The sequence below is a fragment of the Sinocyclocheilus grahami genome, unplaced genomic scaffold (genome assembly GCF_001515645.1).
Source record: "Sinocyclocheilus grahami isolate Dianchi unplaced genomic scaffold, SAMN03320097.WGS_v1.1 scaffold731.1, whole genome shotgun sequence".
Classification (NCBI taxonomy): Eukaryota; Metazoa; Chordata; class Actinopteri; order Cypriniformes; family Cyprinidae; genus Sinocyclocheilus; species Sinocyclocheilus grahami.
In genome coordinates this window covers 198,948-211,871 of record NW_015505910.1, presented here as the reverse complement: position 1 = coordinate 211,871, position 12,924 = coordinate 198,948, and the positions used below count along the sequence as shown (strand labels likewise).

At 34.7% G+C, this 12,924-nt stretch overlaps 1 protein-coding gene across 1 annotated transcript in view; it reads left to right on the top strand.

Moving 5' to 3' along the window:
* Positions 1 to 12,924, top strand: part of LOC107560501 (solute carrier family 12 member 5-like) — a 151,270-nt gene that overhangs the window by 95,834 nt on the left and 42,512 nt on the right. The window contains exon 2 of the mRNA XM_016244702.1: positions 11,004 to 11,098. Coding sequence (XP_016100188.1) covers positions 11,004 to 11,098 — 95 coding nt within the window. The remainder of the gene's footprint in view (positions 1 to 11,003; positions 11,099 to 12,924) is intronic.

The following is a 12,924-nucleotide window of genomic DNA, read 5'->3' as shown; positions in this document are numbered from 1 at the left end:
TTGTATTATTTATTTATTTTGTTCACCCCTAAAGGACATAAATATGTATTTATTATGATTTATTTATTTATTTACTTGCTATAGTTTTTATTTTCTTTAAAAATTTTAATTGGGCACGTTTTTCATTAGATTTATTGGAATACTATTAATGTTTTATTTATGAAGAACCATTAATTTTACACTGGCTGTGCGATTTTGGGGAATAAAATTTAACCAATACATGCTTTCACCGTTTCAATGAAACTCACCCTTAAAGGACATCAGATGAACAAAAAATACTGTGGTGTCTTTTTATCCCATGGTATTCTTTGAAGCACATGGGAGGGGCATGTAAATACCATAGTATTTGAATATGGTAATTAATCACAACCATGGCATATCTCAAAGTACCATGGTATACCATCAATTTACCATCACATTACTTGTTTGTTAGAGAAACAAAATAAATAAATGTAATTTAATTTGTAAAAATGCATGTAAAATTATCCAAAACCCAACAATGTAATAAAAAATAAAGGTGCTGCAACACTCTTTTGCTAAATGTGTAGCAAATTTACCTGTTCAGCCTGTTCTAGTCAGCTTTTAAACAGAATATTCTTGAGAATTTGAAGCTAAATACATTCAGTGCGGGGTTTTTTGGCTTGGAAATAGAATAATATAAATCTCCCTATACGTTTAGCACATTTTGCTGTTTTGCCGGTTTGTTTTTCAGCTGGACTGTTGAATTGCTTGCGTAGCTAAATGTATTCAGTACGTTTCAATCTGCAACTTTATTCCTCATTGGCTTCATTTTCCAGCCGTTTGATCCTAAATCTCTGTGGCCGTGTGTTCTCGCCGGCGCTGTCTGGCTCCGTCCTCGTCTCTGCACAAAAAAGGTGATATTGTTAGACTCCAAATGGAAGCGAGGCGAGGCCATTCCACAGGGTTCAAACAGTCCTTTTGAAGTGCCAGACTTATTACAAAATGTGCCGTTTACCCTCGTATGTACACTGGTGCTTTTAAAAGCTTAATAGAGCCGCCGCTCACTGAGACTTAACCTGCAGACATCTGCCAGAGAAGAAGCCAACATCAGTACAGCCGTAAAATATACACATGCATGTATTAAGATAAAAATGACTGTATATGAAAATATGCAAAACAGATCAGACCGGTTGGATTTGTTGAATATGATCTAAACTTAACTTTCAGTTGCAAAATGAGTTTTTAATTAGCCTTTTTTGACTAGTTTCTAACTGAAAATATCCTTATTAAAAATAAAAAATATCCTTAAAATGAGATGAACTTACTTGAGAAGCAACACTTTATAAGATATTATGAATTATTTTTTTATGGATTGCATCTTGAATTTAAGAGTGTTTTGTCTAAATGCACTGGTGGATTTTTTTTCAAACTTGTTTAAAAATGTAAACTTGTTTTAAACTTGTTTATACTTGTATAAAAATAAATATAAAAATACAAATCTGCCAATGCAATGCAATAATCAAGGGTTTTTAGATTTTTATTGGAAAATAAAATATAATTAAGTACAGGGTTTTTTTCTTTTGTGTAATATACATTTAAATATAATTTAAAATGTAATTTTAAGTTTAATATTTATCATTTCCCCTCGCAGTTTCATCATGTACCTCTAGGGTTTTACATGGGAAATTCTGACTACTTATGAGTTCAGAAATTATAAAAAAATTATTAAAATTAGGAATTAAATAGACATTTAATATTGATTTCACGTTTTTCCACTGTTTTTTCAAAATTGTATATTGTACGTACGTTTTACAAGAAAATTCTATTTCAGTGTTTTTCTACTTCAGAATTTCATTTTTAATTTAATGTGTTACTTGATTCTTTGTGATTATTTGTCAAATTTACTAGGATTTTTTGAGGAAAAATTATTTCAAAACCTTTCACACTGAAAAAAATGATTCATTGAATTTACTAAATTTCTTTAAAGGGGTCATATGATGCAATTTACATTTTTCCTTTCTCTTTGGAGTGTTACGAGCTCTTGATGATAAAGAAGATCTGTAAAGTTGCAAAGACTAAAGTCTCAAATCCAAAGAGATATTCTTTATCAAAGTTAAGAGTCAACCACGCCTACCTAAAACGGCTCGTTCTAACACGCCCCACATACCTAAGTCACAATGTGGGAAGATTTGCATAACGCCTGCCAAATGTTCACGCAAAGAAAGAAGGCGTAACTTTTATTCTCGCTGTTGTATTGTTAAAGACGCTGTGTGTTTCGTTGTGAAAGCAAAACTACTTTGTTTGGTCTTCCAAAAGAGCACACAACTTGAAATCAGTGGTTAAGTTGTATTAACAACACTGTTCCAGAACAATTTAACCCAAATATTCAGATGTGAGCAACGCATTTTACGGAGGACGAGGACTGTTTCCTGTGAGAATAGCCTGTCTGCTTCTATAAAGTGGGGCAATTCCAACTTTGCAAGGACAGACTGGCGCTTTTGACTCACAGACTGTAAGTACGTTTTCATATTTAAAGAATTTGCCACTGATGATTCAAACGTGAGTTTGAGCAGTGTAGAGTAGCGTTTGTAGTTTGTAATTTCTCCGATCACAAATGCAGACATGGTTTTATGTTTATGCGGCGCGATATGCAACGCGTAAAAAGACAGTATAAGTCATTATAATCAGTAATTATGTGGATGCAACAAATGCCTCGTTTATAATATGTTTTAATGTTTTTGTCTCGTCGCTCCGGCCGGGACACGGCATCACAGTATGGTGAGGAGCATAAAATTTCCGTCACACGCTCGAGGTATTCGGCCAATCACAACGCACTGGATAGCTGGCCAATCAGAGCACACCTCGCTTTTCAGACGATGAGCTTTGTAAAAATCGGCGCGTTTCAGAAAGGCAGGGCATAGAGGAGCAACAATAATGTACAGTATGTGGAAAATAATGTTTTTTTAACCTTAAACCGCATAAACACATTTCGTTACACCAAATACACAAAATAATGTTCTTTTTTATGACCCTTTAAGGTAAGTGGTTGCAATCAATTTATTTTAGTTACATTTAAATAAACAAATTTTGCTGAAAGTTAGTCAACCAAATTAAACTACTAACTAAATCAACTACATTTATTTAAATGTAGCTAAAATAAATTGAATGCAACCACTTACCTTACAAAAATGAAGTATCATTTTTTTTCAGTGCACTGTATTAAAAAAAGAGGAAGATATTAGATGCATTTAATTCATTTTATGTCATGCATATGTATTTTATTGTTGTGCTGCAGCAGTGAATGATGGGTAATGTAGTTTTGTCACATAAACCTGTTGTCTCATAAATCATCTAAATGAGAATTTTTTTTTTTAAGTTTTATTGCTTTTCTCTGTTGACAGCAAATCACAAAATGCATAGAAACTGTCAACAGTCTCAATTAAAACTTGATAAGAAGTGAGTAGCTTTTGCTGTCGAGAGTTTCCTGAATAGGCCTCAAAGAAAATCCCAGAGGTAATTATGGCTTTTGGTGCTGTTCATGCATGCTCATCTCATAAATATAATATATGGTAATATAAAACGCGAGTTGAAGGCAGCATAAAACCCTGGTTATAAACACTGGAAAATGTTGTAATTTGATCATATGTTCTTATTTTGACAGCATGATCTGTTTGGATGATGAATCTGTGCGAAGGTTTTGTCAGTAAACCACTATAGTTACTCTGCTTTCCACATCCTGTTCCTCAGAGCGACTCTCACACGTCTTCTCGTTTGTCTTTTTCACACTTTTCCATTGCTCTTTGAGGTGTATTTCTGCTTTCTCTTTTTTACTCTGTGAGCGCGTCAGAGCTGTCAGCAATTACCAGCAGAGACGGTGTTGATGTTTGTTGAGGGAAAAGTGAAGAGAGTCAGAGATAGACTTGTGTCATCGGCTCAGAAGAGCAATCGCTGTTACCCACGATGGGCTGAAGCAGAGGTCGGTCCTCGGGGCAGAGTGTGTGTGTGTGTGTGTGTGTGTGTGTGTCTTTAATTTGTGGAGCTGAACACCTGCAGTGTTCCTCTCCTGTCCCGACCCGACAAGATGATTCAACAGCCCGCTTCAATCAGACCTGATGAGCCAACAGCGAGCCCTTCGGAAACACTTCCTCTCTTCCAAAATCACACTTCCCGTCTCTTTTCCTCTCGTTTGGTCTCATTAGTGTTGTTTGCTAAGACAAGCGTCACTATTACTGTTGCTCATCGTTAGAGTACTAACACTAATACTATGTAATCCTGCAGCATTTGTGGAAACTAAAACAATTTAATATTTCTTTCATATTTTTGATTCTTTTGACAATATTCAATATATATTACTATTATTTGGGTCAATAAAATGATACTTAAATCATAAATTGATGTTTTTATTTGAGCAAGGATGCATTAAGTTGATCAAAAATGATAGTAGACATTACAAAAGGTAACATTCTATTCTTCAAAGAATCCAGAAAACAACAACAACAACAAAATGTTTTCAACTGATGATAATAAGAAATGTTATTTTTAGCAGAAAATCAGCATATTAGACTGATTTCTGAAGATCATGTGACACTGAAGACTGGAGTAATGATGCTGAAAATACAGCTGCGCATCACAGGAATAAATTACATTTTAACATATATTAAAATAGAAAACAGCTATTTTTAAATTGTAATAATATTTCACAATATTACTGTTTTTACTGTATTTTTGATCAAATAAATGCAGCCTTGGTGAGAAAAGGAGACCTCAAACTTTAGGACGGTAGTGAGTTTCTTGATATTATCTATTTGAAATGGCTAAAAAGGATGATTTTTTTTTAATCAGAGGAACATTGATTAATATACAAAGTAAAATATATATAAAAAAAGAATTATTTAATATTTCATTACATATATAGTATAAGTAATATAAAGTATAGAAAATATATAAAGTACATAAGTAATTTATAATTCCTTTTTTGAGTCAAGTTTTGAATCAGTTTATTTAAAACATTTTCATGTTGTTTATTTTTATAATTAATTACAAATATATTATGAATTTTTGATACATCATTTAACCAGAATATCCTAGGGTCCTGCAGCTTTTTGTCTTAGACCAGCCAGTAACCACTCTAGCATCATGCCAGTTTTGCACAGACATACAGTAAACCACTCACATTTTTCTCCAGAAACTATAAAAGTGTAGTTTCTGACATCTTCCTCGAGCTCCCACTCTGATGTTTTGGTCCTGTGAGAGGTTCAGGCCACCGCTGCCACATGAATCATTATCGGTGAGCTGAAGTGTGCAGCCATTTGTCACAAAACCTCTCTAAAACACTCCTCAGCAGTGATGAAACATCGATCTATCAGCGCAGGTCAGCGTCTGTTCAGATGCACGCGGCCGGTGACCGCAGCGGAGCGTCTTATTAACACTCACAGACGCTGCCGCACACAAACCCCAGAGATGTTTGGACAGATCTGTGCATTAGCGCTCCTGCAGGACCAGAGCTTGTCTCCGGTGCGTCACCAAACATAATGAGAGGAAAGATCAAACTGGTCTGGGATCAGCAGTCAAGGGCAACAGATGGCGGGTCTGCTGTGCGCCGTGTGCGCTGTCGCTATTCAGATCCCCTGCTAGCTGAAGAGTCTAGTCAGAGAACAATAAAAACCTCATGATAGAGACGCAAGACCTGGTCCTGCTATGGCGAGGTCGTTCCTGCTGCAAGCTTTTGTTGGTCTTGGCAGGAGAAGGTCACGCCACACTTTTGTGAAAGTGGCGATGTCTCATTTAGCAAGGCTTTTTGCAGCTTTGAAGTGATCATACTAATGAGGGCAGTTGAACACCTACATTTTCACAAAAAAAAAAAATAAATAAATATATATATATATAACGAATAGATTTAAAAAAATATTGCTGCTTATTCTGCTTTGAAGTCATGAAGTGATCATATTAATAAGACGAGTGCAGCTGTGATGATGCCACTATGATCTTAAATTAAATTATAATGTTTTATAATAATTTTAAAAAATAAATCATATATATATATATATATTAAAATAAATATAATTGAATTAATTAAATATAATTTATATATTATATTTTTATGTTTTAGTCTACATGCACAATGCATTTGAAATCCTTCACATGCATTTTGCAGTATTAAAATGATCAATTACTTAATTGCATGAATCGCAGCTTGCACCACAATCTTACATTTATATTAAATTAAAATGTAATAATTTAATAATACAATAATATAAATATTCATTTCAATCATTTTAAAAATGTGTAATTTTTGAATTATTAATATAATGTCAAATTAATTCATACATTTTATGTATTTAAAAATATAATAATATAATTAATATGAGACATCGTTATACAGTTATATTTAGAAATTACATATTATTTTATATTTTAGGCTGCATTACATTTTTCTCCACATGCATTTATTTAATGGATTTCTCCACATGTTTTTTGCGCTATTAATGATATCAAGTAATTTATTGATTGAACATTAATTTGAATGATCATTTTGAATTAAACACCTAATGCATATGCTCTTTTTTGAAAATTTAGGGGCAGGTAAATCTGCATTTAATAGTTCACCCAAAAAGTGTTAATACTTTATTCACCCTCATGTCATACCAAACCTGTATGAGTTTCTTCTGCAGAACACAAAAGAAGTGCTGCGTCCCAATTCGCATATTATCCGTCCTAAATAGTATTTGAAAATAGAATTAGTATGTCCCAAATCATAGTATGTTGAAAAGAGTATGCTAAAGATTCCCGGATGGTCTACTACTTGAGACTAAAATTCGAAGTGCAGAACGATGCGCACTAATATTGCCCACAACACATTGCGCAGTGGACAAGGATTCGATTAGAACTACAAACACGCATAAAAAATGTTTAAAAACTACAAACATGGCGGATATGCGAGACCGACGGACAGGCAGAGATAGGGGTTTGAGTGATAAATAATCAATGTCTAACCTGATTTAAAATATTTATTTAATGTTATGTGCGTTATATTTCATCTGCAGCAACATTGTGAACTTTTATTATGATATGTTTGGTCATTAACTTTTAAATGCATCATTATGCATTATTCACAAAAAGAGTACATACTTTTACGGCATAGTATAAGTAGGCGAATTGGGATGCAGAAAAGGTATTCTGAAAAAAATTGTGGAATAGCAAGTTCTTTCCCCATAATTTTTCGTTCTCTCTCTGTAGATGCTGTCAACACTAAGATACTCACCAGTTTGAATGCATCGTCTGCCAAATGCGTAAATATTGTTTAGTGTCTCAGACCTGGAAATTGGCAAAAAAAAACTGTGCACTATGAAGTTGCATGAAGCCAACCAATCAGACTGAGGTTTTTGAGAAAGCTCTTGCTATTTTTGTGTGCGCGTTCTGTGCGACGTCTGAGACTCAGACTGCTTTGAGTTTTTGCCAGTCGTTGCTATTTATAGGCCCCTGTGAAACATTGTCCCGTGTAACCAACACTGATGAATCCCTGACAATGTGTCACAATATTTGAGCCAATGAAAGAGATTTGACTGTGTTCGACTGCTCCATCATAGCAGAGGGTCTTCATTCTGTCAGACAGGACTGGGCGCTGAACTCTGATATTACTTTGCCACAGAAACACACTCCCATGTGCCAGTTCTTTTTTTAAAGAAAAAGCCAGCAAGCATGACCAAACGAAGCATTATTTTCTGGATTTAATCATCTGCTTCCAGACGGCCCAGCGGTGTCACTGAGCAGAGTGTGTAAGAAAGAAATATTAAAGCTGACAGCATGTCCCTTTCTGTTACACACAAGTTCATGTAACACACGTTAGGAAGCTCCCATTGATCACAGTCAGTAAAACAACGTTCCCTCGCTACTTTGTGTGCGTGATTGGAACGGACGGATGCGTTAGTGGTGGATTCGGATCTGTGACCGGCGTTACACTCCGTAATGAATGGGTTTCTCTTCAGAGGAAAGTTCTCCATGCTTCATCCGGCTGAAGTCAATGACATCACCTCCACTAATGACGACCCTCTTGTGTAATTACTAGATGTGCGACTGAGTACGGTACATATCTGATGTGAAGCGTTCGACAGCTGTGAAGCAGGAACATGTTACATCGGCTCAAAATTAACATTCATTTTTTAGTTTTAGGATGTCATGTGTTTTGTTTTGATTGATTAAGTAAGGCCCCGATCACACCGAACGCGTTTTGTAGGTCTGAAAACGCGAGGCGCACCGCACTGCCTTTTTTTGGTGACTTTCAACATATTAGGTTCAGTGTATTTGTCTGTCTGTCTGTCTGTCTATCTACAAACCCGATTCCAAAAAAGTTGTGACACTGTACAAATTGTGAATAAAAACAGAATGCAATGATGTGGAAGTTTCAAATTTCAATATTTTAATTCAGAATGCAACATAGAGAACATATCAAATGTTTAAACTGAGAAAATTTATCATTTTAAGGGAAAAATAAGTTGATTTTAAATTTCATGGCATCAACACATATCTGTCTATCTATCTATCTATCTATCTCTCTATGTATGTATGTATGTGTGTATGTATGTATGTATCTATCTATCTATCTATCTATCTATCTATCTATCTATCTATCTATCTATCTATGTATGTATCTATCTATGTATGTATCTATCTATCTATCTATCTATCTATCTATCTATCTATCTATCTATATATCTATCTATCATTCTATCTATGTATGTATGTCTGTGTGTCTGTCTGTCGTTGTATAGTTTTATATATCTCTCTGTCTGTAATGCCTTATTTTATAAGGCTTTCAAAAACAAATGATTCTGCACAGCTCTTTCTCATCATAAAATGCTAAACTGAAGCATCTGATTTTCCATTTAAGCCTTTTATCCGACATTAAGTCGGCAGTGATATTTCATAAAGGCAGTTCCTCTAACTTCTACACTCCTACACAGAAAAACTAAAGTCCTGATTACAGGTTAGTCCTCCGGTCCCAGTCTGATCTCCCAGTGTGCGAGCTGACAGCTGATCTCCTCGCTCCGACTGCGATGTAGCGGCTGCCTGCTGTCATCGCTTGATTGATGCTTCGGCCTCTGGAGCATTTCAGTATAGCTGTCAGTCTGTCACACTGCACTGAGCTAAATCACACCGTACCGCGGACTTGTGCTTACATTACAATAACAGTCTGTAAGGCCGCGGGCCTGAGGGAATGTATATTTTTCCCCCACAATATGTACCTAGGGGTTGACAATCACAAATAATTACAACAACATGACACAAAGATAGTAACAAAAAATAAAAATACATGAAACGCCATTGGTGTTAATGTGTCAAACGCAACAAGCCAAGGTTAAATATTAAAACACACAATTAGATGATTTATGGTGTTTTTTGCACAATATGCTTTCATTGTAAAACAAAATATGTTCCATATTATGGTTCAACGTGAATAGAGCTAAATAGACAAACAAAAAGAACAAAAGCATTTTTATTAAAAGTGGTTTTGCATTAAAATTAGTAGCCATATTCAGACATGAGGGCATGAGGTAATTTCAGCGTTTACAGATGGTAAATGGAAATACTTGTGCTTTTAAACCTTTTAATTAACATTTTATACTTTTGTACTTTGATTAAAATACCTTTAAAACAGATAGAGCAATATAACAGAAATATAGAATGATAGACAGATACACTGTACACTTATCTGTAGAAAAATGCATAAAATAATGTAACAAAATGCATAAAATAATGTAAATTTGTTTCACTTAATTTTTTATAGCTCTTCTGTAATTCTGTGGTGCTAATGATTGTTGTACTATAAATGTTCACATAGTATCAATATTTTGGTAAATATTTAGATCAGGTACATTTTAGAACTTCTGTCAGTAATTATGAAACACTGGTTTAGAACAGATACGTTTTTGTACAAATGTTTTATTTATTTATATATTTATATATTTTTATATTTTTGCTTTTGCAAGGATGGGAACATTCTAGAAGTTTCTAGAACATTCTGTAATATTCTAGTGCTTTCTGGAACATTCCAGTCATAAAAAACAATAATCATCCAACGTGCATTTCTGAAGTTTTGGATGACTCATTTTGGTAGCTATTTATGTTAAACTGTTGTTGTTAGCCTATACATTTTATGCATGAGTAATAACATTAGCTTGTTTTCATGAGGACTGTTAATAATACACAAAAAGTTATGTGATTTTCATATTCAGCATGTCAAACTTCATAAAGAAGCATTAAAATAAAAAAATAAAAAATTAGTTGCACAGGATAATGTCCAGGCAGAAAATGACCAGTACCTTTTCCAAATTAAGTTCCATTAAACTCCTTTAACTCGACAATTCAAAGTGTAATCCAAAATACACGGTCAGGTAACTTTTCAGGTAAAGCATATGGGAATAATCAATACAGAAAATTCCTTCAAATGAACATTGTACATTAGGCCGTAGAGGTTCGAGGCTTCAGACTTTGAAACCAGCCTGTGTGCAGTGCACCTCTTTAAAATTCCTCTCCTGTGGTGTGAGGGAGTCCAGAGACCTAATCACCACTCAAACCCTGTCATCCAGGCACTAAAAATATCTGCCCTCTGTTCCAACATCCCAGGTGAATGAACACCTGATACAGGTCATCACAAACACTCCACATGTGAGACCTGTATGCATCGCTGCCCACTTTACTAGTATCCTTGCCAGTAATAGTAGAAGAACCATGTAGACTAATGCCATTTCTTGCAGCTCAAACATTAGAGCACGGTGGGAATGCAAGGGAATGCATGAGCTATAATGCAATGCAAGTCGCTTTGGATAAAAGCATCAGCCAAATGCATATATGTGAATTCAATTTCTGCAATATGCAGCGGGGCACAGTATGCATCTGTTTTTAGTATGCATGCGTGACCTAAAATGTGCAACTAAAACGTGAAGTGCTGGAATCATCACAGCAGATTTTTCCTCATAAAGCCCCCTGGAGTTGTGTGGCGTCTGCTGTCATGCTGATGATTTGTTTGTGTTTTTTGCTAACAGGAGATGGTAACCCCAAGGAGAGCAGTCCATTCATCAACAGCACCGATCCAGAGAAGAACCAGCAATATGACGGCAAGAACATGGCTCTGTTTGAGGTACACACGAATACATGCATGTTAAATGATAAACCTGCAACTGTGGCACATTTCAGCTCTCATTAGAGCTAGACAGTGAGGCACACGCATGCAAACTGTAGTAATTAACGGAATAAAAGAGTCTGACAGTAATTAATAAGGATAATTAGCGTTTGAAGGGCAGGAAGTCCCCAGGACATTGAACTCTGCAGGTGGATGATAACAGCATGTAAGTCCAAAAGAAGCGTAAAACACATGCTGTACTGCATCTAAAAATATTTTAAACTGCTTTTATATGGCCTCATATTAATTAATATAATTAAGTCAGAGATGCCCAAACATTTTAATTTAAAGAGCATGATTGAAGGCTGTGGGCTAACAGGAAACGTATTCAAGTTTTTTTCATTTTAAATGATTAAATAGAGATTTAAATAACATTTATTCTTTAATTAAAAACAAACATGCATTTCAATGCAAAAAATGTGAAACAAAAATGAAACAAAGATATAAATTAGAAATGAATGATTATATAAGATGGATTGGGGCAGAGGATGACATTTGGCCATCTCTGATTTAAGTGAACTGCCAAAAATGGATTGCAATGCTGATTAGTTAATAGGACCTAAATTATGCATTTATATGCATTTTAAACTAAAATCTTAATGTTAGGAGAAAATGTTAATGTTCATCTGTAGGTAGATGCAAGAAAAGTCTAAAATTATATTTTGTTTTACATGTATGTCTCTATTGTTAAGGCAATGAGAGGACTTTGGACAAATGGAGACTTTGGCTTAAGACCTCAATAATCTAAAATGTGTATCTTCTAGAGTTTTGGAAGAGATCTAAACAATTGCAATTAACACCACAACCAAATAAAATTAGCAATTAAAATATCTCTATGCAATCTCAAACATTTCTTCTATTGTATCTGTATACATTACATGCATTGATGTAAATGCAAATTCAATTTTCTATGGCCAGTGAATGCCAGCATACTAATTGCTCTTTCTCTGCAGTCTGCAGTATGCAAAACTACACAGTATGCATATGTTTTTAGTATGCATGTATGAGGTACTGCATTTAATAAAATGCGCATTAAAGATGTTCTACTAAAATGTGAATTGCTGCAATCATTATAGCATTTTCCTCATGAAATTCTCACTAGGTCAAATGATCTGAGCTGATGTATGCAGCCATTTTAAAGCTCTGTACTCTTACTGTGACAACTAGTGGCTTATTTGTTTCCGTTTATATTTTTTCTCAATTTTTTAGATGATGCTTCTTAATTGAAACGTGAGAACGAAGCACAACTGAGGGTCTCAACAGCTATTAAAGAGCAAACTCTGAGCAAAAATTGTCCTCTGGGCTAGTCATTTGCAGAGCCGTAGAGAGAGAGAGTTGCGACAATGGAAGTTCGAAATGCTCGATCGTCACGTGATTCACGTAGACCTCAAATAGCGAGCAATTGGAATACATTGAGTTTTGAGAACTGCGATTTTTGGTAATTAGTAGACAATAAAATAATTTATTTACATTATTTATGAAATAATGTATACAAAGTATATTTAGTTGTATAAGTGTTGTTTTTAAAAGATAAAATCCGCTAATATTTGAGGATTAATGTGGTCAGCTATCCTTACCTGCCTAACATATTTTAGGCTGAAGTTACCATGGTAAAAGTCAGTTTTTGCTTTATAAATGACATTGTGGTCTTTTACCAAGGTAACTTCAGCCTCTATAAACAGTATATACTGTATGTGTGTGTGTGTGTGTGTGTGTGTGTGTGTGTGTGTGTGTGTTCTTACAACTTGTATGTTAGTCAAGTGCACTCACATCTTAATGTTCAT